This window comes from Chaetodon auriga, chromosome 16 (genome assembly GCF_051107435.1).
Source record: "Chaetodon auriga isolate fChaAug3 chromosome 16, fChaAug3.hap1, whole genome shotgun sequence".
Lineage (NCBI taxonomy): Eukaryota > Metazoa > Chordata > Actinopteri > Chaetodontiformes > Chaetodontidae > Chaetodon > Chaetodon auriga.
In genome coordinates, this window is record NC_135089.1 from 14,112,270 (window position 1) to 14,138,861 (window position 26,592).

Below are 26,592 nucleotides of genomic sequence, written 5' to 3' on the forward strand. Positions count from 1 at the left end.
TTCTCTAAACTATGCTCTCCATTACCCTTAGATGACATTATAAATAACTCTCTTGCTCTTCCCGAGCTTCATTGGAAAAATAAAAAAAAATAAAAAAGGTGCCCGTGACTATCCTGTTCTGTATGGATGAAATGATAATTCACCAACCACTGCTCTCCCGTTCACATCCGCTCATCCAATTGCGTTTCTCAGCGGCGGAAAACGCCCAGTTCTCGTCACATTGTGTACAGAGGCGGAGACAAAGAGGAGGCTGAAGCCAATGGGAGTGAAGCTCATGAATAATGTGACAGCAAAGCTCCCAACAAACCAACCTACTTCCCGCATCGCAGGCCGTGGGCGTCCTGCCCCCCGAAATGACAGTGAACGCATCAAACCAATGTGAATCGCTGGTATTGAACTAAAGCCGCCGCCCCCTTTTCCTCACTGTCGGCTAGTCTCCTTTTTTGTTTTTTCTCCGATTGACTGCGACAGCTGCCCATGTGCAGTTTGTCTTCATCAAGTTAGGACAAAAACCGAAGGGTGAGTAGACATCTATCTTTTATTTTCCATAAGCACAGTAGTTGAATACTTCCTTAACGGGCGCGCATCAGGACGCTGTGTCCTTTGCGCGTTTCCGCAACTGGGTTGCAGTAGGTGCCTGCACGATGTCACGTTCGCTCCTCAACTCATGAGAAAACCCAGACGATACATACAGCAGCATGAATATTCAGACGGATGGTCTGCTGTTGGTTTCATGGTGCTGTTGACGCCTTTGGATGAGCACCCGCTGCCCGAGGTGGGCGTGCAGCACGTCCTCCATAGCTTGATTTGGGACTGGTGGGGGTGAGGGGGTCTTGTCTTGTTAGATCTGTAGGCCCACCAGACAGAACAAAGCAAAATATTTCTTAAATGGTATAACACGAACTAGGTCGTGATGGTGATTATTGTGATTGCATGTCCATGTGAGTGTCCATGGTAAAGCATCCATGAAGTGGTGACCCGGGCAGGTGAGGGCTCCAACTGAGAGCCCGAGAGAATCCCAGGGGTCCCCGAGGAAACGAGCAGCACTGCCCGATAAGTATAGTTTAGGGATCGCGGTTTGCTTATATGTTTGTTTCTACAACTTTAAAACTTTTCTCAGGTGCTGTTGCATAAGTTAGAGACTCTTTTCAAACTCCCCCTCCTGTTAGTTCACTCGGATGTTTGAGCTTCCCTTCACATAATGATGGAAGTGCAGAGTTTGACAACCCAAGACTGTTTTTCACAGCCCTCTGCTGAAGGAGGCAGTTTCCTGCGCTTTACCTTAAACCTAAGTTTAAGATGTGTCCACATGAAGTTGTGACATCACAAGTAGGAAGCCAGTCGCCTCTCAATATACAACTTACACAAGTGTGATGTGGAAACTTGAGGCCTCTAGTGGAGGAAGCAGGAGACATCTTGTGTCCATCAGTCAAACTTTAAAGTGAGCACTGTTTGCATAATCATAGATTGTAGATTTCTTTAATGTGGGAGGAGAAATAGATGTAATTTTAATGATTTTTGATGAGGTCATTCAACTTATTTTGTGGCCAGAGACCATCTCAGACATAAATAATATGTCCAAGCAGAATATTTTTATGTCTGTCATTATGTGCTCGTGTCCCATTTGTCCAGTGCTATCAGTCACTAAAGAACAAACAGGTTGAACTTCTGATGCGCAGTATAAAAAAACACCAAGTTGTGCACAGGATTGTTGTGGAGGAGCATTTCACGCCTCAACTTCACGCTGTTACAACATTTCATGTGATGTCAACAGTGTGAACGGCTTGATCAAGTTTATACTTGATCCATGCCGTTGGCTTTGCGTTCCCCGCTTTCTCACGCCTCTCCCCCAATTGTTCCGGAGGTTGCACCATTTCTGCATGCAGAAACTGAACACAAAGTTAGGGGTTGTATCACTGCATCTCAGTGTCAGTCAGCAGAAATGCTTTCCTCCCCTTATTATGCTTTTTAAATGTCTAAAGCTACAGCCTCATAGCGTGTGTCTAGTGCGAGGTTGTTATCGTTAACTAAAACTAAAATAAAAGCTACACCTGGGTGTGAAAAACATTTAACCAAAATTAAAAATAAAAACTAGACTGTAGAAAAAAAAATTGAAGTAACAGAAACAATATTGTGCACTTACAAAACCAACTTCAATAAAGTAAAAATGTGCAGGAAATGTCTTTAGTTTTTTTCTTGGATGTCAGCTGGGATGTCTACATGACTGTTAACTATGTATGCCACACTGTGTGTGTGTTATTAAGTTAGTTAGTGGTCTTGTTAGTAGCCAGAAGACGCCCTTTGGCCATCTCAGATTATATGCAGAGCACATTCTGAAGACACACAATCGCACACCCACATTCACAGGTATGTTGGATCCCTATTACTCAATGTTCCACTTCAGTGTTGCATGTTGGACCAGTGTTTCCTATAAGAACAGCAAAACATAATGGCGAAAGTGTATGATAAGTTAGCAGAAAAATGTGGACTACAAGTTTCCATCATCAGTCCCTCGAGAGTTAACGAGGTTTGTAAAAGAACTGACAAAGGCTGAGTTAATGCAGTGGTGTTATGAAATAGGGGTTGTGGTTCATTGACGCCATAAAGAACTGGTTTCTTGCAGTTATGTGAGGAAATGTTGGTCAGGAGAAAGTAACATTGTTGAAATAGATATATCGTTGACACTTAAGGTAACATTGATAAGTTAGATTCAATCTCAGGCAATTGGTTTAACGTTAGCATGTCCTGATGAAAAATGTCAAACATGTCTTTTTATTCCAAGGTTGATGTCAGACGATTGAATTTGTTTGCAAAGAAATAAGAACAAAGAACAGGTTTCTAAGTGTGCGTTGCTCACACATCAATGACTTTTGGTAAATAAGTCCAATGAGTGATAATCATGCACTGTGTTCACACAGTTGGAAGGTGCTCCCATCTCATGTGAGTGTGCTCTATGTTTACCCAGCATGCCGCTGGCTCGCAGCCTGTCTGTCACGTCCCTGTCAGGACTGGAGGAGTGGGACGAGGAGTTCGATTTAGAGAACGCTGTTCTTTTTGAAATTGCGTGGGAGGTCGCTAACAAAGGCAAGTCTTTCTGTGTGTGGACGTGTGTTACTCATGTTGTGGGGACATAAGTCTTATTGCACAGTCACATTGTGGGGACTCGCCATTGTTTTGAGCACAAAAGGCAAGTCCCCCTAGCGTAAGTTATTACATTTAAGGGTGGAGACTTGGGTTAGGGTTTGGCAAGTAGAGGTTATGTTAATGGTCAGGTTAAGTCTCCAGGAAATGAATGTAAGTCTATGTAATGTCCCCAAAAGTGATGGAAATGCGATATGTGTGTGTGTGTTCATGTGTATGTGCGTGCATGCGTTTGGTCCTTGCTGTCTGCACTTACTTTTTAAAGTTTATGAAAATGCGTGTATTTATATGAAAAAAACTACAGATAAATTTCATTTTCACATCTAACCTTGTTTATTTGCACAAGTAATTCTCTTCAGGGAAATTCTAGTTGTAAGAGAGACCTGTCATAACTCCTAATACATCCGTCAGGTTGAATCACATTATGTTTTTGTCCCAACTTGCGCGTACGTGTGGCCTGTTGCACATGTGAAGTTGGAGGCATCTACACTGTCATCCAGACCAAAGCCCGTTTGACCTCAGAGGAATGGGGGGAAAACTATTTCCTGGTGGGTCCCTACGTGGAGAGCAACGTGCGCACTCAGGTGGAGCTCATTGAGCCCACCAACCCCGTGCTGAAGAGAACCATTGACAAGATGAACTCCAGTGGGTGTAAGGTACTACCGCACATACACAGTGAACACACACACCTCTGAGTTAAATTTGTTATGTTCCACTCAAGGACAGTCGGAGTACACACACTGTATGTGACTGTGTGTGGTGAATGTGCACTCCACTTCAAAACCCAAGTAGGGACCACCCTTAGCCCCTCTTTCATACCTGACACACTCACTCTCTGCTCAGCCCTCTGTCCCTAAGAACATCTCTAAACCCTGTGACATTTCCTCGTAAAGGTTAGAGGTTGTATCTGTGTCTCTCTGTCTCGCCCTCTCTCAAAGACACACACCATAAATAGCTCTGTGTGTGTGTGTGTGTGTGTGTGTGTGTGTGTGTGTGATACTTTTAACACTTTGTGCTGTGTCACTCTGCAATAGCTGTGGAATTGTTGGCCAAGGCTGGGAGTGGTCGTGGTACTATTTTAGAGAGAGTGCAGCCCTTTCAACAAAGCCTATCTGGTTTACCTTGAATCACGTGACCTTTAAGCTGTCCACCGCAGTCCAGCACCACAGCGCAGTTAGTGTGTTTCTTAAAAGATTATTACTGTGTTAGTACATTAAACTTTACGTAACAGAAGGACCAGCCCATTTATCTCCACATAAAAACACAATGAAAGTAAATAGCTGATTAATGCATCAAACAACAAATAAGATTTGTTGCTGCAGGTTCAACCCCCCAAAATAGTGATTTCATTAAATGAAATGAGGGAATACCCTTTTCTTCATTTTCCCACAGGTCTATTTTGGGCGGTGGCTTATCGAGGGCAGCCCCTACGTTGTTCTGATTGATGTCGGGTTCACTGCCTGGTCTTTGGACACGTGGAAGAGCGAGTTGTGGGAGCTCTGTGACATCGGCGTGCCGTGGTTCGACCGCGAGGCCAACGATGCCGTGCTGTTTGGCTTCCTCACGGCCTGGCTTCTGGGAGAGGTCAGCAGCTCACACTCGCAGAACAGACAAGTGACAAGAATTTCTATCAAAATGAAATGTAAAACATTTGAGCTGTTTTGTGTCTGAAGGAGAGGTTGAATGGTGCATGTGCAGAAAGTAGATGGATTAACTGTCTGAAAAGGATATGTAATAAAAATGCCAAAGCATGTGTTGTCCTTATATATCATGTGCAAGTCTGATTTTCCACCATGAAATTGAACCATCCTTCAAAAGGCAATATCATTTTTTATACTCTTTTTGTATATAAAGTACATGTATATAGTTGATTTTATTCAGAATCCTTTTTTCTCTACTTTTTCTTTTTCTACCTCCTTATTCTTGCTGTCTGTAACAAGTAAATATCCCTGACGTGGAACCGATCAAGTTTTATCTTATCTCATCATTGACCCTGTTATCTTCCATATTGCAGTATGCAGCCCAGAGTGAGGAGCCTCAGCACCTCGTCGCCCATTTCCACGAGTGGTTGGCCGGCCTGGGCCTGGTGTTGTGTAGACATAGACAGCTGCCCGTCGCAACCATCTTCACCACTCACGCCACACTGCTGGGACGATACCTGTGTGCTGGAAATGTGGACTTCTATAACAAGCTTGCAGAGGTACTTTATGTGTACATTTCATTGTGCAGGAATGTAATAAAGCAAACACAAAATAATGGAAAGAGGCCATTTAACAGTTGAGTTAATTTTTCTGCAGGTTTAGCAAGCGGTTTAAATCATTGGACTCTCTCCCCTGTTTGTGTCCCATTCAGTTCAACGTGGATAAGGAAGCAGGTGATAGACAGATCTACCACCGCTACTGTTTGGAGCGGGCAGCTGCTCACTGTGCCCATGTCTTCACCACTGTGTCACAGATCACAGCCATTGAGGCAGAGCACCTGCTCAAGAGGAAACCAGGTGTGTGTGTGGAGGTGAACTGATGCGTGAAATTCACAAACTTCCTCGATGGTTTGTTCTGTTTTCACTTGTCAAGGTGCGGGCAAGCCGGTCTTACTATATGGGGATATATGCATTTCTCACCACTTTCTTACTCAGTGACTTGGCTGTTAGTTAGCTACCGAGCAAATTGAACACTTGGATGCTAACTGGTTTCTCTGTGTCTGTGCTTGCTTAATCTCTGCCATCACGCACAGACATCGTCACTCCCAACGGGCTCAACGTGAAGAAGTTCTCCGCCGTGCACGAGTTTCAAAACCTCCACGCTCAGAGCAAGAATCGAATTCAGGAGTTCGTCAGGGGACACTTCTATGGGTCAGACAAAGACCCCCACATTGCAACATTCACAGCACGCGCAACTTAAAAACTTCAATAAGTAGTTTTGCTGAGTTTTCCTGCTAGTTACAAGCTTTTCAGCAAATTAATTATGTGTAATGAGAAGGATACAAATCAAATTCTGAAGAATATAGTAGTTACTATGTTATTACAGTCAAAAATGACCAGGAAGTGTACATTGTAAGTGCTACACTTACCCAGCTCGTGTGGTAGGCTATAGTGTGTGTTTGGTTTGACCATCAGGCACCTTGACTTCAACCTGGACAAGTGTTTGTTCCTCTTCATCGCTGGAAGGTATGAGTTCTCCAACAAAGGAGCTGACATCTTCTTGGAAGCTTTAGCCAGACTCAACTATCTACTGAGAGTAAGTGTGTGTCGGTGTAGTTGTGTCAACGAACGTGTTCAAGTGTTTGTGTTGTCGGGGAAAGAGGAAGGTGAATCCTAGGTGTGAAAACTTAACCCCATGTTCCTGTATGGTCCTCCTGTTGCAGGCCAATCACAGTGACGTTACGGTCATTGCGTTCTTCATCATGCCAGCTCGGACAAACAACTTCAATGTGGAGACCTTGAAGGGCCAAGCAGTCAGGAAACAGCTCTGGTGAGGTTTCTTCTTATGTAAAGCGAAGCATTGACATGGCTAACTAAAAGTGCACATTGTGAGCAGCCAAAGTGTGACACTCATCCATACTGATCATCAGACATGTTGACTTCAACTTGGGAAAGTTTGTAGCCATCTTGTTATACTTTCTCTTTATTTTTGTCCCTAACAGGGATACTGCTCAGACTGTCAAGGAACGCTTCGGAAAAAAACTTTATGAGTCTCTTTTAGTGTAAGTTGACCTCTTTAAGTTTACTGCATGAAGCCTGATAAAGACATGGAATTACTTGTGTTATACTTCCATCAAATTATAAAGTATGAAGAAAGTAGGAGACAACCCATGTAATAAAAAAGTCTTACCTTCAGCCCTGGATATGCAACAAGCTAGTTGAGTTTATTCATGTTAAGAAGTATTGTAGGTGTTTTTGGAAAAGACAAAGATAGCCAAACACACATCTTACAAACAAGGACCCAGCTAATCAAATTTAAGTCTAAAACAAGCTATTTCCATTAGTGGACAGCTGCCAGATGTGTCGAAGATGCTGGACAAAGAGGATTTCACCATCATGAAGCGTGCCATCTTTGCGACTCAGAGACAATGCCAGCCTCCAATCTGCACCCATAACATGCTGGAGGACAGCAGCGACCCCATCCTTAACTGCGTCCGCCGCATTGGCCTTTTCAACAGTTCTGCTGACCGTGTCAAGGTATGTCAGCTGTCCATCGTTCGCCGAAAATACAAAGAAAATGATGACCCTGGCAAGATCCTAATCCTAAAGATCCCATCCTGTGGATGTGTGGTTGCTGGTGCATCACTACCCGAAACTGAATGGTGTCTCCTTCCTTCAGATTATCTTCCATCCAGAGTTCCTTTCATCCACCTCTCCTCTACTTCCAATGGATTATGAGGAGTTTGTAAGAGGCTGCCATCTCGGCGTCTTCCCCTCTTATTATGAGCCTTGGGGCTACACACCAGGTACTCACGCACGCTGACGAAGTGTTTTCATGTGTTAAGGTATGTTTTCTGAAAGCGTTAACCAGGTCTTATGTTTCTGTCACCGTCAGCTGAGTGCACAGTCATGGGAATTCCATCAATCTCCACCAACCTGTCAGGCTTTGGCTGTTTCATGGAGGAGCATATAGCAGACCCCTCAGCGTATGGTGCGTTTATCAAACTTTATCTGTTCACTTCTTAATGAAAGTAAGTCTGTAAGACGATACACATGTTGCTTTCTTTCACATAATGCTGTTTCTTTTTTTGCAGGTATTTACATCCTGGACCGGCGGTTTCGGGGGGTCGACGAGTCGTGTAATCAGCTCACTTCCTTCCTGTTTCAATTCTGCAAGCAGAGCCGGCGCCAGCGGATCATCCAGAGGAACCGGACTGAGCGTCTGAGCGAGCTCCTGGACTGGAGATACCTCGGCAGGGTGAGATTCTGACACCCAAAGGACTCATTTTGTGAATGTGACAACTTCAGGATGACTTATTGTTGTTTTTCTTGTGTTCTGCTCTAGTATTACGTATCTGCTCGTCATATGGCCCTAGCTAAAGCCTTCCCTGACAACTACCTGTATGACCTTCATGAGCCCACCTCAGTAAGTGAAATATTTATTGCGTTCATCAAAGTGAGATCTTGACACCTCCACTCACTGCTTGAGACTCTGATGCTTCTTGGTTCTCGTCGTCAGACCTCAGGCTTCCGTTACCCTCGACCAGCCTCTGTCCCACCGTCTCCGGCTCTGTCCCGCCACTCCTCCCCCCACCACAGCGAGGCCGAGGACAACGATGAAGATGAGCGCTACGATGAAGATCTGGAGGCAGAAAAGGACCGGGTGAACATCCGCCAGCCCTACTCCCTGCCATTCAAAAACAAGTCTTCTATTCTCCAGGGGGCCAACGGCAACAGCAATGGTGTCCCAAGCGAGAAAAACTGACACACGTGCACATACACACATACAGTACATGCTAAACCTCACTAGTGAAACATTATCTGTGGCAATCGTTAAAGTCATCCATGCACTCACAAACTTTACAATCGAGTGCAGTTGAATGCGAGTGATAAATTTAATATCGGCTTGTTGTGAAAAATCGCATCACTCTCAGTGTCTTCCCAACTTGCGCGTACCTCAGAATTTTTAAAACTATCTGTCAGTTGGATATGTTATTGTTTCAGTTACACCAGCAGTGCAGCCACTGGTTTGCTCTGTGGACTAGAAGCAGCAGCTAGAAAATGACTACACGACAGCTCAACATGGAAAACAAATCAGGATTGCTGGATTTTGTAGTGTACTAGCACCGATAACATAGGTAGACCTAAAACATTGAAAAAATAACAGGATTATTATGAGTCCGTGGAGGGGTTTTCTACTTGATTCAGTGGTGGGTGAGAACAGGGAAAACAGCATAACCCTCCTTTTTACCAGCTTGTCATCTTCACACACTCAAAGTAGGATCAGCTGTTTTCCTGGTATCAAAAAAAGGCCCGTGTATAGATGGTGTCAGCTGCTGTGAGGACCCACAAGGAGCACCTGCTCTTTTTTTCTTTTTTTTTTTTGGCTTGAAAGTGTGATCAAACTGTCCACCTTGCAGCATTTTCTAGGATAGAAATGAAATGTAGAACACGCACAAATACACAACGACAAATAGCGTGAAGCTAACAAAAGGCTGCTAGTCCACTCATTTAAAGAATAGTGTTATGTGTGTGTTCTCATTTTCTTTCTGTGCCTTTTTGTGACACAGCCTTTCAGTAACAACCACCCATGAATGACCTCACACTCCTTTTTATCTGTCTCTGTGTGTGTGCGTTTGTGTGGGTGTGGTTATTCCCAGGTAAACCTTGGCTTGGAAAGTATTTATTTGGTGAGACAGACAGAGGGGGAAAAAAAAGGACTGTGTCTTCAGATGACAACCGGAAAAAGAGCTAGAGTATCCTATGTCTTGACTATATGGATGAAGTGAAATGGTTTTACCGGGCGTGAACACACACTCCCTGTAAGAGTTTTATCATTTGTTACAATCTTGCACCAGATGAACTTATAATAAAGTTTAAATATATATACCTGTTAGTGTTTTACAAATGATAAATGGCTCGTCTTTCTTTGTATGCATGCAGTTTATTGGGGTGCAAATATCCAAGGGTCTGTGGGTTTTCAAGTTCTCAGTAACATACTGATCCAGTGACAACAAACAGTTCACATCACTTTAAACTGGATCTTCTCGCTGTGTTGCAGTTTATCCTGTAGAGTTTTCTTCTGCTTCAGCACAAGTGGACTCGTCCCCCATGACCCTTGCAAACTGATAGAGAAAAGGATTTGAAGGGTAAAAACAGCCAGGGGGAAACAATTATTTACACATGAACAACTCAAGATCCTTTCTTTAATTCTGACCTAACAGCTGTTTCAGGACAGTGATTAACGAATTACAAACATCACTGTCTCCAACAGACCCTCCAGCAGATGGTGGTAGAACGTAACTAAATACATTTAGTCAAGTATTGTGCTTCAGTACACAGCCCTACAGAGGGTCAGCATCTAAACCCCTGAACTACGGCACATATAAATATATATGGAAATATTGCTCTTTTTACTTCACAGCACACATCTGACAGCTGTAGTGACTAGTTACATTTCAAATTAAAAGACGTGATGAGCTTATAAAATACAACACATTGTTGAAGATCAAACCCTTATTGTTTGTGACCACTTAAGATATTTTTTTAGTGTCTTATTGAGGACCCCAGTCACGCTTCAGATGTCTCTGAGCTTCTACCTCTGAACCTCTTTGATAATTTCATTCAAATAATTGCTTGAGGCCAGAGAGAGGCAATCTCATCCGCTAGTTCACAAATTATTATCATACAAACATTTGCAGAACAACCTTTTCTTCTTTCCAACCCCATTAAACATCTCACAACCCCTCAGATTTATCTTTTTGTCACAGGTGCCCCTGGACTAAACTGACTCCTGGACATAAAGTAGTCTGTTAAAAATAGACAGGTTCTACTAGTAAAACTAGTTCTACTAGTTCTTTTTAGATTGTTACTCCTACTTAAGTAAAGAATCTGAGTACTTCTTCCAGTGTTAGATAGTTGGTAGGATCCATTAGGGACTTTGAGGAAGTGTTTTGAAACCATGCAGGACTCACCAAGTAAACTATTCCAGAAGGAGTTGTATGTTGCACTGCCAGTTACAGCTCCAAGTCTGGCTGGATTCCTCCTCACTGTGTGTACTGAGAAGCCACCAGGCCCAGTCACCTCCACCTCCACCACATGATAGTCACTTAACCTGACGCATGAAGAGGATTGCAAAAGACGATTCGAGCAGATATGAAAGGCTGCATCAGGTCAATCAGATATTTCAGAGGACTCACGCTGTGTCAGACACAATCTCTCCCTGAACACCACTGAAGCCGAGCGTTCCTGCTGCCACTGCTGCTGCTGCCATGGTGTTAACATTGTTTGGAGCGAGTGGGCACAACTCTGCCACTGAGCCTCTGAATAAAACACGTCGGCCCTCTCCCTCTGTCCAATCAGAGAGGACGTCTCCCGTCAGCCGGAAGCAGGATGGATGCTTGGACATTCTTATAAACAAAGCCTGAAAACAAGAGAAGACACAGAGTTTAATCAGAACAGTGCTCATCACTAGAAGACTCTCATTTCCTGAGTACAAGAATAAAATAATACTTTATTTGTCATTTTGTCTTTCAAGTACCTTTCACTTTTAATCCTTGGTACAATTATCTTCCGTATACAGTTAATATAATGTTTTACATCTATTTCCATGAAATCTGTGGGCTGCTATACTTATGATCATTTTTGCAGCCACATGTCAACAAGCCAGTGATAAGCTAACCCAACTGAACGAGTTGAAAGCAAAGGAGCTGCACTTTCATTCTCAAAGTCTAAACGTGAAGAGTGGTCACTGCATGCCTTCCTCTCCCTGTGCCACTCCGCCACACCTGTACGATCTGAGTGTTACCTTCAAGGACCCACTATCATTCAGCCTCTGGATGTCCTGGCCTCCCCATAATGCACCACTGGGGACGTAAAGGGTCCTACCATACTGCTGAGCAGCCTGACGCAGCTTCTGATTCAGATCAGGATCAGAGAGGGCAGAGGGAGAGCCCACCTGAGAAGAGGCAACATAAAGGTATAAAAAGAGGATTCCACAAATCTGCAATTAATAATATGTACAGTGCCTATTTTATACATTTATTTTTTGTCAATCAGTGTCAATATTTCTGACCAGTCATCATACATATCTGCCAGAGACAACATCAGAAAATAATGCTACCACCTTTAATATTATAAGACTTTAATAGACTATAATAACTACATCTCCTCTTTCGAATAGATCCATGTTCAGCCAGTTAAAAATAAAACCCTTACTGATAAACATGAACATACCTCACCTCACAAAAAAAAAATCCTCACAAGCATTACATTTTTGAAATACCCTGTTTAAAGCCCTTATTTTCCTTGGATTAAACAGCATGTCTCTGTCACGCAGTTAAATCCATTAACTTTCCCAATTTAACACATCATGAAATAGCTCTTTCCAGACAGGGTCAAACAGTGTCTGTGAATAACAAAAATAAACACAAAACCAAGCAGTGACAGTAAAAAAAAAAAAAAAAACTCACCATGAAATGACACTTAGACAGGAAGTGGAGCCCAAATTCTTTCACTATCTGCGGATGGCACACCTCTACAATCACATCACATGGTCTGTAAAACACAGTGATTGTTCACTGAAGTTTAAGAAAGATGCCATGGAACATTGGATTCATGTTGTCTATGGTAGCACAGAGATAATAGAAGATGCTTTTACAGTGTTTTGCATATGGGTTTAGAATACATTTATGTGTGTTTGCACCTGTTTGCAAAGGATGACAGATCAGCAAGTATGAGCTCATCAGGAACTAAACCTTTGAGCTTCTCAGAATTTCTGTTCCAAACGAAAGCCAGAGTTAGACCCAGAGCAGCTCCATCTTTAAGGATCCTCTCCACCAGGTACTGCCCTTTACATGATAGAAGATCACAATAGCCGAATACATTTTAGCAGGAGATTCATATGGCTGTATATCATAAAGTGTGTGTGGAGTTTGGAAAAGGGAGTTCAGACCTAGATGTCCGTATCCTACAACTCCAATCCTTTGGGAGGAAGAGCTGGTTGCCATGTTCTGTGCTGAGAAAACAAACGTGCTGACAAAAGCCTAGAACATTCACCTGCAACTTGACCTTGTGACCTTACTTCCTGATCTCACTCAATCTCTTCTTAATCAGTGTAACACTCACTATTTATTGCTCTACTCACCAGATAATCCCATGCAGCTCCGGAGCCGCACTTCTACTGACTTGAAGCACAACGACCGGCCCACGACTAAAGGTATTGTGGGCAAGCACAGTACAAAGTTTGACTCAGACAGGCCATAGTTAATCATTGTTAGTACCTAGATGTGTGCAGCAATCACATGGTGGGCAACTCCTCCATCCACTGAAACAATTTCAGTTTCAGATGCATTCAGGATCTCTTGTAAAGTGCAACAAAGAACTATGCTTTGTATGACAGTCGAGACATGAATTGATTCTTATGTTACATGTGATGTACACCAATCATTTCTTTAATTTGTGCCAGACTCTAAGCTGTAACATTAATTATAATTAATGAAACTACATGTTTCTGTGTTTACTTAAATCAAATGTATTTCTTTTATATCCATAACTTAACAAACAGTTTCTTCAGTTACAGTATCAACTGGGGTGGCACTCACCTTTTTGCAGACACGTGAAACAGTGTGGCCATTTAGTGAAGTCAAAGAATACAATGAGAGATTTATTTTCTCTTTACTAACATTATCTTTTGATCGCAACCCCCCCCCAAAAGTGTCACATATCACATATTACACATTTGATGGCAAATAATCATGTACAGAAGCACAATTTCTGCTTCCACATTATGAATTCCAATGAAAATTGGAAGGTGTAGCTTGGCTGGCGTTGCCAAGCTCAACATACAGTAGTGATTCCATCAGATCTATTTCTCTCTTGTCATAGTTGTTGCAGAGATTGAGATTAATAGTTAATAGTTCATTCACCAATAGTCTTAGAGGTGTGGTTCAAAGGATTTCCCCGAGGGAAGTCACTTTCTGGTAAGAATGTGGCGATTTTCTCATAATTAGTTTGTCATTAGCAACATTCAGAAGTTCACAAGCAAAGGAAGAAAACAACCTTTGTCATATATGAGTTTACTACTACTTCTACTTTGCCCCTCATGTGTTGATGTCACCCATGTATTCTAGCTGAAGAGGTCAAAGGTCAGCTGTTTGTCCATGAGAACTCAAAACAGGGAGAACATTGATTATCAGAGTGTAATCGGACAGCAAAGATCGGTCCAAAGTTCATTGGTGTGAAATGCCAACAGACTGACAGAGGCTGCAGAGATTCGAGACGGGGAGACAGGAAATCAAGACGAGAACATCTGAGGATTATATGTTGGCAACCAAGCCAGTAAAGGCAGAACTGTAAAGATAGAAGAAGACATAAGTTCATAACAGGACGGGTTTGTACAACTGAGACATCTGCTGGAGCTGCAGACTCTGAGACGATGGACATCCTTGAAACAGATGCCTACGACAAGCGGCAGAGGAGAAATATGGTACCTGAAAACAATTCATTCTTACTTAGTCACTGATCAGTTGTTGTTTATGTTACTTACTACAGCTTTTGCCATGTGCAATGGATGAAATTGTCTAAAACTGTCATTTCAGCCTACTCTAGAAAAATTATTTTTTGACATGTCTACCTATTTCTCTCTGTTCCTCCCCCTCTATCAGTCTTGTGCTCTCCTTTTTTCTCTCTTGCCTTTCTTTTTGTCCGCAGCTGTATACTTCTACCTGTGGAATCCTGACTCACCCGCATCCATCACATCTGCAGGTGTTAAATCAGCACCAATACTCCTCTTGGCTGCAGTAGTGCTGAGCTGGAATGGAGGTCAGAGTGTCATGGGTGTGGTGGGAGGTCTAGTTTTCTCTGCTGTTGGTGATTGTTGCCTGGTATGGCCTGAGCTTTTTCTGCATGGTAAGTTCCCTGTTTGTATGTAAGTGAAGCACAATTTTAAAGATGCAAATAAAGCAGCAGGTTGGGAATTTTTGTCCATTGTCACAGTCAACAGTGAACTCTGTGTTATAGGCATAATAGAGAATTTACTGTATGTGCATTGCAAATGTAATTATTAATAAGGTAGTAAGATCCTTCAGTGTGATCTGTAGGACTTTCTAAATCATGACAAACAAATTCATCAATTAGTTGTCTGTTATTAATCACCATCTATTTTGATAATCAATTTAACAGTTTGAGTTTTTATGAAAAAGTCAGAATACTCTTATTCAAGTTTAAAACATGTATATTTTCAGGTTTCATTACTCTGTAACAGAAAACTGAACAGAAATCTTTGGGTTGTGGACAAAACAAAAACCTTAAGGACGTCATCTTGGGCCTTGGGAACATTGACGTTTTTGACCATTTTATGACATTTCATAGACCAAACAGCTATTTGATTTATCTAGAAAATAATCGACAATGAAATTAATTGTTAGTTACAGCCCTAATGATACCTAACATCTCCCACATCTGTTCCAGGAATGGGTGCATTTGCTGTGGCTCATCTGCTGTACTCACTCACCTTCCTCTCCAGTCGGTATGCAGCACATCGTTCTTCCTCCTGGACCCGTTTTCTATATCTGATTTTGTTCATGGTGGGAGGAAGTTTCTACATCTACTTATATCCTTTCCTTCAGAAGGCGCCAAACTCAGATCTGCTCATTCCAGCTGTGGGGGTCTACATTTTCTTAATTATTCTAATGGGGATATTAGCCATCAGAACCCGTCGCACAGCAACACTGTTAGGAAGTTTGTCCTTCATGCTGTCTGACATGTCACTGGCTCTGCAGGTTTTCAAGGTGACAGCACCAATGAAGCATGGTCAGACTGTTGTCATGGTGACATATTATTTGGCACAGCTACTAATAGCGGTGGGCGATGTGAAGGCAGTGGAGCACAAAGATGATTTTGCAAAATGGAAGCGGCCCTAAACACTATCCATGTGGCATCCCTACAGTCTGAAGTATCTCCCTCACCCTGGTAAAATCCTAAAACTGCCTATAAGTACTTCTGTCAGGTCTTTGAGTTTTTAATATGAACCCTTTACATACAGGAAAAGAGGAAGACAAACAGAACAAGGTCAGATTTCCTAATGGTCAGCACTTGAGAGCTACTAAATTCAAAAGATAGAGTGAAAATCTTATGTGTTTCCAATTTGTATGTGATATTTCACTGATCATACTAAGCATACCATTTTAAAATATCACAGTCTGCAAACACATTTGAAGGAAATCCAATAAAAATCAATATCATCTGTATTCTGTGATGTGTGTTCAAAATATTTTAATCAGAGACAACCATGTTTATGTGTAGGTGGTGCATGTGGTGGCAATCTTTTACACTTGTGAGCTGGACATCAGATAGATATAACTACTCCCACTTGTTTTGTTATTAATAAATAAATATGGTGTGAAAGAAATGACGTCTGAGTCATGCTTTAAAAGACAATTGACTAAAATGAAATGATAACACTTTAACTCAGAGACTTCAGACAAACCAAACATACAAACAATTTTAAATCAGTTGTACATGTAACTGAACTAAGACCGGGATGTAAATATTAACTATGAAAAAGAAAATACTTCCCATACCACCTGTGATGGAGGTGTTTGGTATTACATTAGATATGAGAACTGAAAACACTGGAGCAAAATAACAACTGACTTGAAAAAGTATTTTATACACTAAAGTTATTTACACAGTAAAATCCATGTCCTGGATTACATGCAAAATATGGACAGCATCTGTCGAAACAGATAAAAAAGTAGCTTAGCATCCATGAACCAGATCATGAATGTTCTGTTACATCTTTGCACACTGATACCAAAACAGGTGAGGTAAACAAGCCTTCAGCGATCCATCCCATTGTCATCTGACTGCTGGCCAGGGAAACACATAACCCTCAAACGCTCACAGAAGTCCAGCTCTTCCTGTTGGGAATAAAAAATGGGACTTTAAAAGCTGCATGATGGATAAAAATAAAGCCTAATTTTACCATCTTTCACCATCAGGCTAAAGACATAGGAATTACCCGACTCTCTTCTTTTCCTTGGAGATCTTTGGATCGCTGCTTGAGAAGCTCCTCCAGACCCAGATTAGGATTCCTGCAGTCTCTGAGACCCTGTGCACAGTCTTCTACCAAACTAGCAAGATATCAGAGAAGCAAAAGTGCGTACAGACTAATGTGAGCCATGAATTAATGTCAACTTAAGAGTGCTGACGACGGCAAGGTAGAGAGTGTTTCTTACCAGCAAAGGGCGCCGAGCACATGCTCATGGAAAGGAGAGTGTGGTGTGCGGAGAACAGATACCAGCTGCTGCACCATACCCATGGAGACAACTGTGTCTGCAGAAAGGTGGAAACACATAGAAATATGAGATCAAAATGAATGAGTCCCAGAATCAGTTCAGGGAAGAAGACACTGTTATTGCTGACATGCTGAATAGAGCAAAGGTTGAATGAGCAGATTTTGACTTCATTTAACCAGGGAAGCCTTAATGAGTTAAAAAAAAAATCTCTTTCAAAGGTTTCCTGTCCAAGAAAGGTAGCAATAACAATGAATTACAGACAAACACAGAAAACATAATGCATGTCACAAAAAAATATGAGTATGTTTTTTTTTTCTTTTTTGTTCTTTCGCTTTTTCTTTTCAATTTTTCACTATTGTGGTTTCCCTTAGTTCCCATCTTCTCATTTCTATGTCTTTCATCATGGTTTGTATTTGTCATTACTATGTGCTGTCTTTTTCAAAGATTGGAAATAAATAAAAATCTGATAAAAAAAAAAAAAATCATGGAATCATGAAAACGATCTATTTAAGAATTTAAACAACCCAAAAGTTTAAATGTTTAAAAAATAAATAAATAAAAATATGCACGGTCAAGTTTCTAAAATGCCCCAAACTATCAGCAGCCAGAGTAGAGAACATTCAGTGTACAAGTTTGATCTACTGTAGCTGCAGATGGTTACAGGCAGAGGGAGCAGAACACAGCACATAAAGGTTCTTTTAGCCAGTTCAGTGGAGACTTTGGGAACTGTCAAAATGAGTGGTGGGAATGAAGAGCATGGCTGTTCACGCATTTATTTTTAAATACATTTACATATATAAGATGGTTGCAACCCAAGAGAGAGGTTGAAGTGAACTCGCTGACCTCAGTGGACAAGGAACAATAATGTGTGAGAGCTTCACTATTACATTATCTCACATGTTTACTGACATAACCATCTTATATTATTCTATGTTATATTTTCTTATATCTATTTATTTTCTTTTTGCTCATTTCAGTTCATAATTCATTGTTTTATACAACTGACTGCAAATTAACTAATTTAAAAGGGAGACACTGAAGAGGAATCTCTTCACTGAAGAGCTACAAAACCTCAGACAAAAATAGTGTAGTATTACCAGATCAAAAAAACCCCACAGCTTAGTTTAACATCACTGTCTCTCTCCTTCGTACCTTTCTGTTCAGGATGAGACGTCAACAGGTTGAGTAGAAGGAATGCTGACTTGGTCCTGAGTTTCTCGTTCTCTGACTGCATTCCTCGCATTAGCACTGAGAAGCCATCATTAGACAAGAAGGCCTGGAGTCCTGCCTCCAGCTCTCGAACCAGACCTAAAGACACAACAGAACATGGTCAGAGTTTTGTTCTGAGATGGAATGTACATTTAGTGTCAAGCGGCATGAATGCAAGAATGCTATCTTAAAACTAATTCATGCTTCTGATTAAACTACTATTCGGGAATCATTACCAGCCAGTTTCAAGTGCACAGAATGGTTAACTAAGTGATCTTTATATTGAATTATCTGCGGCACTATCTCAGACACTCACATGACACAGCGTAAAGGGCTTTTACTCTGACGGTGGGGTGGGGGTCTGAGTCCGTCAGCTGCAGAAGTTTTGGCAGTGCCCCAATGCTGAGCAAGTGGACCTGCACCTGCGGCATGTTCTGGGCACAGGAAGCGATAAGCTCGGCAGCACGCCACCTCAGCCCACTTTGGGCATGGCACAGATACTGGGAGAGGCACAATTCCAGTCCACCAAGAACCATCAGGTCTGTAAAGGAGAGGAAAGGGAAACAGTCAGGATAGAGCCAACAAATAGTGTTTTTATCCATAACCTCTACTTAGCTAGTGGCTCTTCGTCCATGCTAACATCTGATGAACAGACTGCTTGGAAAACATCAACATCAATCATTACAAACCTCGAGCATTGTCCAGGTTCTCACACGAGTCTGACAGAATCTCAAAGGCTGTTTCCCGCGCATCTTCATCCTCTTCATCCTGCTCCTCTGCTCCATCTCCCTCCCTTTCGCTCACTCTCTCTTTGCGCAAGATAGCCAAGCACTGCTTCATCTGCTCCACCTCACTAATCTGCCCTTTGGAAATTTCAGCAAGAGCCTCTGTCAGCCACATTTTCCTCTGGAACAAAGAAAGAATATGATGATACAAGGTAGAGATCTTCATGCATCCAAATTAAGCCTTATAGTCAACCTATAAAAGGATGTAGCCATCTTGTTTGTTTTTTGGCAAACCGAAGATGGAACAGTCCTTTTAAAACATAGTCTCAAAAGCACACATACAAAATAGTACACAGACCAATCCAAAATGCTGCAGGAGGTACAATGAAATAAAAAAATGCACCTGTTGTCATTTGTTTTCTTACCAGAATGCTCTCGGGTCCTTAGGAGACTAACAGAGGTGAACTAGAAAGTATGGAGCTAACCAAGTGTGTGCTTGCAAGCCTGAAGCCGTCTTAGACTGTAAATTCACCCTGGGTCTTACCTCCTCTGACATGGGTTCCAGGGGGGCGGGTCCCTCTGCGGCTGAGCCGGCCTCCACTGCCAGCTGTAGGACCCCCTGGAGGTTCTGGGGGTATCTCCTGTTCTGACTGTTTTCTGCCATGACGTTTACAGCTAAAGAAGAAAAACAAGAAAAATCAGCAGGAGTAGGACAACTGGATGGCGAGCTTTAGTACCGTACAGGACCTGGGGGTATGAACTCAAAAAGCAGAAAGCAATCACAGCAGACATACCTTCACTTTGTGCAAGACTTCATCTGGTTTCCCTCTATAAATGCTAGCACTACCATTGTTCTACCTCTAGGAAGACAGTCATGGAAGTTTAGCACCTCGTAAGTTTACATCACTAAAATTAAGTCAAATAGCAATACACATACATACATAAATTGAAGTACAGGACTAAGCAGACCTGCTAAACCTGATCTTAACACAACTGGCTACAGACTCTCATTTACCTCCGGATAACATTGATTCTCCTTAACAGAATGAGTTTCCTCCCAACTTACCTTTTCAAGGCTCTTATAAAGTTGTGTCGTATAAAAGAACAAACGGTGTCTTTATGTAGCTGAACACCAGTTAACTCCACCTTACAACACAAACATGAACACGCTAGAACATTCTAGCTAGCTGAACTCATGAGTGGCAAGGAGGCCGCCATCTTTCCCCGTAAACCTTGAACCAAATTGGCAAGCAAAATGTTTTTACCTCGCTCTTGTCTCACCTCAAAGTAATTTCAATCTTCACTGTTTATGAGTCAACCCAGTCCTTCAAAATTACAATATAGTAAAACTGACAGTAATACAGCCTTGTATTTAAAGGACAGCAAAGTTGTGTCCTTTAAATACAGCAGCCTTATTAGCGTACTTACGGTAAATCAGTAGCGTCTTACGTGTGACACACAGAGAGTATTAGTAAGTGAGAGAAGTACCGTATGAGAATTCTTCAAGCAGAAGAGCAGTGGTTTAGATTTTTCCCGTAATACAGGAAATTAAGAAAAACACATAAAAACGATGTATCTTCAAAGAAACAGATCAGATAGTTTCAAAAACGCACTACTCTGGTCTGATCTATTGGACGTATCCCAAAACCTGCTCTTTGCCACTTAGTCTTATCAAATTACTTTAATAAGTAATGAATTGATGTGCATTATTATTATTATTATTATTATTATTATTATTATTATTAGTAGTAGTAGTAGTAGTAGTAGTAGTAGTTTTAGCGCAATCATTGCAGCCCAGGTCCGCGGCTGGGAGCGGGTTTTTATCTTGATTTTTTGACTATCTTTGGGTTGTCTAACCATCCAAGATGGCGGCGCTTGTGGGACTGCGTGCATGTTTCTCCGGTAAAATCGTTTAAGTCTTTTGTAGTATGTAACTTTGCGTGCATTTCTGACATTTTTGTGACTCATGATATTCTGGTTTGTTTTGCACACCATAATTTATTATTTGTCTCTGCGGAAATATAAAATATAGTGAAAAACGACATGATGCTGTCTATCCCGATAGCGGAGCAAGGTCACGTTACCAGGAGTGTTAGCTTACGATACAGCTAGCCGATGATGAGGACAGACTGAACAATGATGGTGATAGAAACTAGCTAATATCATAGGCGGTTAGACTAGTACGGGAACAGCAGCTTATTTGAAAGAGAATGACACTGTCGAGGCCTTCTTTCCGGTTCAAATGGGTTTGTTTGTTTGATGGCAGACGCTGCTTCAGCTACCTGATGGAATCAGGACGTTATGGCTTATGGCTTATAATCTGATATAAATCTCTGACACAGTCCCAAACCCTTTATCACCTCATGCAAAATTTGATTGGAGAGTCATCAAAGATGTGGTGTCAGTGAGGTAATGGAAGTCATCTTTATCAATAGAGTGTGACATTGATTGAAACAAACATGTAGAAAACAGCAGGTTTGGGATTTATTGTAAATATATTTTACAGTGATGTCTCTCATGTCTCTCTAATGTCTCTCATGGACTTAAAATACCTACGCAAACTTTTGATACTTGTATGCTCCGCAGTGGTGAACTTAAAGGATGAACTGCACTAGATAATCCTGATAATCAGCCATTGTTTTATATTTCTAATTTTCATTTTTTCTCTCCTCAGCCCTTCAGCTTTCTTCACCAAGCCTCGTGCGCAGCTCCTTCAAACTGGTGAGCATGCACTCAAACTGCAGTCTACGAACTGTTTAACATGGGTTTTGCAACTTAATAATTCTTTGGTTTGTCTTCGTCTGGTAGTGCCCTGTGCCTCTAAGTAGGCGGACCTTTGCTGCAGAGGCTAAGAAGACATACAACAGAGACAAACCCCATGTGAATGTCGGAACAATTGGACATGTTGATCATGGCAAGACAACCCTGACTGCAGCCATCACGAAAGGTAGAATCACTGATGGCCTAGCTTTTACTCTTACAGTGGCCCTGATGAACATAAATCCAACACGCTGAATTCCCTAATTTGATCGAGAGACTGATTTGGCTACACTGACCTACAACAAAAAAATCATGACCTCTTTTTTTCTTTTTTTTTTTCATTTTGTGAAAGATGAAATCAGAAATGTGACCTTGGTGTGTTATTGGGTTCTCAGTTCTCTCTGGCGCTGGTGGTGGCAGCTATAAAAAGTATGAGGACATTGACAATGCCCCCGAGGAGAAGGCCAGAGGAATCACCATCAATGCCTCTCATGTAGAATACACCACAGCCAACAGACATTATGCTCACACAGACTGTCCTGGGCATGCTGATTATGTCAAGGTAACCTTATTTACTTGTACACAGCACCTGCACCAGCCTTGCCTAGAAGGTGCTGAACATCATGCAGCTTTGTTGTTATCTTAGCTGATTAAAATCCACGCTTATCTCAAGTATTTCAAACATATTTCGTTATGTACTTTATAAGTTATGTAAAAATGTAATTAATCACTTTGAATTAACCCAAACTCTTCTCTTTTTCAGAACATGATTACTGGTACAGCTCAGATGGATGGCTGCATCCTTGTCGTGGCGGCTACTGACGGCCAGATGCCTCAGACAAGAGAGCACCTCCTCTTGGCCCGGCAGATAGGTGTCGAGCATGTGGTGGTTTTCATCAACAAGGCAGACGCAGTGGAAGATAAGGAGATGCTGGAGCTGGTTGAGATCGAGATTCGCGAACTGCTCACAGAGTTTGGCTATGATGGCGAGAACACACCTGTTGTGATAGGCTCAGCCCTCTGCGCCCTGGAGGTGAGGGGAAGGCTGGTAGTAATTTGTGTCACAGTTTAGATAATACTGTCAGCTGCTCGCTTTTATCAATTAGCTACAGGATAAATAATTATCAATGTTATGTTCTGTATGGATGGCAGCATGTTAAACAGATTGTGTTTAAGTCTAACAAAGATCCCAACACAATGTGAGCCAGACTACCTCCAGATGTGGTTGCATTTAATACCAGGTATAAATGGGTTCGTTATGTTTTCTTTTTGTTTTTTAATTTCAGAACAGAGAGCCAGAGCTTGGGGTGAATGCAGTGATGAAACTGCTGGAGGTTGTGGATTCTTATGTTCCTCTTCCCAAAAGAGAGCTGGAAAAACCTTTCCTTCTGCCCATTGAAGGGGTTTATTCCATCCCAGGTATGAGAAAAAAAAAAAAACAAAACGCAAGAAATACAGCCTGCATACACATTTAACTATTGTTTGGTCTATAAAATGTCAGAAAAGAGTCAAAAATATTGATCATTGTTTCCCAGAGCCCAAGATGACGTCCTGAAATGCCTTATTTTGTCCAAAACCCAAAGATATTCAGTTTGCTGTCATAGAGAAATGGAGAAACCTGACTCTTTTTTTTTCCTTAAAAAATTTACTTAAACCGATTGATTGATTATCAAAATAGTTGCAGATTGATTTAATAGTTGGCAACTATTCGATTAATTGTTCCAGCTCTATTTTATCACCGATTTGCACCTCTAGAAAAATGCTGTATCTCAGGAAATTTGAGGTTTATCAGTTGTATCTTTCAGGCAGGGGTACGGTGGTGTCGGGCACTTTGGAGAGGGGTGTCATCAAGAAAGGAGATGACAGTGAGTTTGTGGGCCATAATCGTGCCTTCAAGTCAGTGGTTACAGGTGAGTGAAAGAAAAAGCAACAGAAACTCAGCAGAGGAGCTCCTGTACTGTTTAAAAAGCACATGACCCAAAACATGACAAATATCCAGATGAGTGACAAAGTTAAAGACAACCTTAGTAAATGAGTGGAGAAATTTTGCAAATGCAGCAGCTCCACACTGGGTACAGAGGATCACTGAATGCTTTAATGAGTATGCAAATGAGAGCACTTTGTGTGCTTTAATGATGAGTATCTGATCTAAAGCTACTGCTGAGGGCAAGTCCGATAAAGGTGTGTCCAGAAGTATTTGAACTTGTATGAGTATTGGTGTATACTCAGGAAATTCACCCTGCTGTCCGTCCTGTTGGGTTCAGGTATCGAGATGTTCCACAAGTCTCTGGATCGGGCAGAGGCAGGAGATAACATGGGCGCTCTGATCCGAGGACTAAAGAGAGAGGAAGTGAGGAGAGGGATGGTGATGTGCAAACCAGGATCCATAAAGCCTCACCAGAAAGTCAAAGCCCAGGTCTGAGAGCACAGATTTGCTGTGTTGATTAATTAGTAATAGTTTTGCACAATCAATGAATCAAAATTTGAATCTGTTACATGACTGTATATAATCCAGCAATTGTAATGGTCAAAGAGCAGTTTTAAAGGCAAACTGGGAGATCAGCCAGATGCCACAGTAATGACTCTGAGGGCATTCACTCAGTTAAAGAGTGTTTATCTGCTGACAAACCAATTTCTGTTATAAAATGAAATACAGAACCCACTGTTACCCAGAAAATGATGCACTAATGTGTGTGTGTGCTTTCTGTATGACAGGTGTATATTCTGAGTAAGGAGGAGGGAGGCAGACACAAACCTTTTGTCTCCAACTTCATGCCCGTCATGTTCTCTCTGACCTGGGACATGGCCTGCAGAGTCACTCTGCCCGAGGACAAGGTGTGTGTGTGTGTGTGTGTGCGCGTGCTTGTGCGTGTGTGCGCACATGCATGTGTGTCTGTCAGTAAATGCATGTTTGAATCCCATTCCCCAAAAGTTCAACCAGCTAGTGCATGTAGCTAGATTTACTTTAAGCAACTTCATGATGTGTCAGGTCTGTGAAAGCAGTATGATAGCTTCCGATGAGTCATTGTCTTTCTTTAATAGAGATTTTTGTTGTGATGTTTTAATGCTCTGTGCTGACAGCCGCGGCCAGAAGCATTATGTTTTCAACTTGTCTGTCTGTCCATCTATGTTTGTATGTACATCCCATTCAAGGGAAGGCAAAATCTCATGAATGCCTGGAAGGCATTTCTTCATTTCTTCTTGGCACAAACTATTCAATCTTGGTGGTCTACGGTCAAGGACACTGTGACTGCACAAAACACATTTTTGACCCTAACGCAATAATTAATTTGCTAATTAAGACAACATTTCATACAAAGGTCTCATAGGATACATTGGTGACAACATGACCTTTCATATCCCTAAGGTCAGCTTCACTGTGACATCATAATGTTCTGCAGAAACACTTTTCTAACCTTTATTCAACACCTTAACTCAGGAACAGAAGGCAGATTGTGACCATATTTCACATTTGGTCAGATACTGAATTGGTGACACTAATCTTGGGTGTCCACCTTGAAACTGTGTGGATTGTATAGATCTTCTGTGCTGCCGTTTTACAACTTGTAGCTTCTTTGCAGCAGCATCCATATTTGAAGCATTGTTGTCCACCACAAGCTCATTGGTTCTGCTAATATTGAGCTTCAGGTGATTGTTGTTGCACCATGTGATGAAGCTCTCTGTTAGTCCTCTGTACTCCTCTGTAAAAATAGTCTCAAAGTAAAGACAGCATGTCTCTCACTGGAAATTATTCACTGGAATCGTACATGCTAGTATAATGACAATTCCAGTTTTTTTGAAAACTGCAGCTGGACTGGTTGGTGGAGGCATAAACCCCTGAGGCAGCGATTCTTGTTTGGCTTTTGACGTAATGCTGCATTTTTGGATGAGAATGTTATAATGTTAAGTTTCACAGAGGTAGTATTTAATGCAGGACTGTGTTTTATTACAGCATTTTTCTCATCACTCAATATGGGTTTGTCCCAGTGAGGATATGGTTTTGGCATACACCAGTTTACAAAAACAAAATTGAAGTCTCCCAACATAAACAATTGTACGTTTCCGCTTTTACAATTGTAAACACAACAAGAGAATTTTAAGGGACATTCATCACTCTCCTGTCTGTTGTCTTTCAGGAAATGGTGATGCCAGGAGAGGACACCTCCTTGACGCTGACGCTCCGCCAGCCAATGGTTCTCGAAAAAGGCCAGAGGTTCACTCTGAGAGACGGAAACAGAACCATCGGCACTGGACTGGTGACAGACATCCTGACGTTTACAGATGAAGACCAGACTAACTGGGGCTGAATGGAAACTGCAGAGAGGGCTGGGGGGGGGGGGGGGGGGGGTTCGGGGGGGAGGATGAGTGGGTGTCTGTGCCTGGTCAAATCAAATGATAATAGAAATAAACTTTCAGTGCATAAACCCATGCATAAACCTCAAAGAGTAGAGGACTTAAAGGAATGCATGGCTCTGTTGTGCTGTTCCACCCAACCAAAATATCTGTCACGTTTAGCACTGTCTTTGTGTTAACAGGCCAGACTGTCAAAATTATGTCACTTATGTAATAAAATGTATTTAATATAAAAAAAGCCGTCCTTTGTTTTGTGGTATTGGCTATTGCTAGCCAGATGATTTTCAAAAAATAAACACACATTCATCTTAATCCAGAGATCTGTTAAAGATGTGGCTGTAAGGGAGAGTCGCATGTTGCATGTTAGAAGATCATTAGGCCACATGAGGGCAGCAAAGAGGTGCCCCAACAGCCTATTAGTCAGTCCAATGAAATAGTCCTGATCTCATTATTAATTATAGAAAAC

The 26,592-nt window shown here is 41.8% G+C and overlaps 5 protein-coding genes across 5 annotated transcripts; 3 read left to right on the plus strand and 2 right to left on the minus strand.

The window, feature by feature from the left end:
• Positions 1 to 410: 410 nt before the first annotated feature.
• Positions 411 to 9,673, plus strand: gys1 (glycogen synthase 1 (muscle)). The gene is made up of 16 exons (XM_076753470.1): positions 411 to 519; positions 2,966 to 3,084; positions 3,616 to 3,797; positions 4,534 to 4,725; positions 5,156 to 5,341; positions 5,494 to 5,638; positions 5,875 to 5,992; positions 6,257 to 6,377; positions 6,505 to 6,611; positions 6,784 to 6,843; positions 7,126 to 7,318; positions 7,461 to 7,587; positions 7,677 to 7,772; positions 7,876 to 8,039; positions 8,127 to 8,207; positions 8,301 to 9,673. The coding sequence occupies exons 2-16, from the start codon at positions 2,967 to 2,969 to the stop codon at positions 8,544 to 8,546; spliced, it is 2,136 nt and encodes a 711-aa protein (XP_076609585.1). The 5' UTR covers positions 411 to 519; position 2,966; the 3' UTR covers positions 8,547 to 9,673.
• aspdh (aspartate dehydrogenase domain containing) lies at positions 9,628 to 12,789 on the minus strand. Its single transcript, XM_076753471.1, has 7 exons — positions 12,735 to 12,789; positions 12,486 to 12,630; positions 12,253 to 12,337; positions 11,589 to 11,738; positions 10,981 to 11,204; positions 10,756 to 10,895; positions 9,628 to 9,906 (listed from the first exon to the last, which is right to left on the minus strand). The coding sequence occupies exons 1-7, from the start codon at positions 12,787 to 12,789 to the stop codon at positions 9,869 to 9,871; spliced, it is 837 nt and encodes a 278-aa protein (XP_076609586.1). The 3' UTR covers positions 9,628 to 9,868.
• Positions 12,790 to 14,216: 1,427 nt separating this feature from the next.
• tmem86b (transmembrane protein 86B) lies at positions 14,217 to 15,702 on the plus strand. Its single transcript, XM_076752246.1, has 3 exons — positions 14,217 to 14,267; positions 14,446 to 14,689; positions 15,251 to 15,702. The coding sequence occupies exons 1-3, from the start codon at positions 14,217 to 14,219 to the stop codon at positions 15,700 to 15,702; spliced, it is 747 nt and encodes a 248-aa protein (XP_076608361.1).
• A 337-nt stretch (positions 15,703 to 16,039) lies between these two features.
• hspbp1 (HSPA (heat shock 70kDa) binding protein, cytoplasmic cochaperone 1) lies at positions 16,040 to 20,241 on the minus strand. The gene is made up of 8 exons (XM_076752742.1): positions 20,080 to 20,241; positions 19,558 to 19,688; positions 18,978 to 19,194; positions 18,605 to 18,829; positions 18,232 to 18,387; positions 17,020 to 17,116; positions 16,803 to 16,914; positions 16,040 to 16,701 (listed from the first exon to the last, which is right to left on the minus strand). Exons 2-8 carry the CDS (start codon positions 19,675 to 19,677, stop codon positions 16,621 to 16,623), a joined length of 1,008 nt encoding a protein of 335 aa, XP_076608857.1. The 5' UTR covers positions 19,678 to 19,688; positions 20,080 to 20,241; the 3' UTR covers positions 16,040 to 16,620.
• A 628-nt stretch (positions 20,242 to 20,869) lies between these two features.
• tufm (Tu translation elongation factor, mitochondrial) lies at positions 20,870 to 26,428 on the plus strand. Its single transcript, XM_076753562.1, has 10 exons — positions 20,870 to 20,915; positions 21,688 to 21,734; positions 21,822 to 21,960; positions 22,169 to 22,335; positions 22,537 to 22,806; positions 23,060 to 23,192; positions 23,579 to 23,683; positions 24,038 to 24,189; positions 24,489 to 24,608; positions 25,910 to 26,428. The coding sequence occupies exons 1-10, from the start codon at positions 20,879 to 20,881 to the stop codon at positions 26,078 to 26,080; spliced, it is 1,341 nt and encodes a 446-aa protein (XP_076609677.1). The 5' UTR covers positions 20,870 to 20,878; the 3' UTR covers positions 26,081 to 26,428.
• The last annotated feature ends 164 nt before the right edge of the window (positions 26,429 to 26,592 follow it).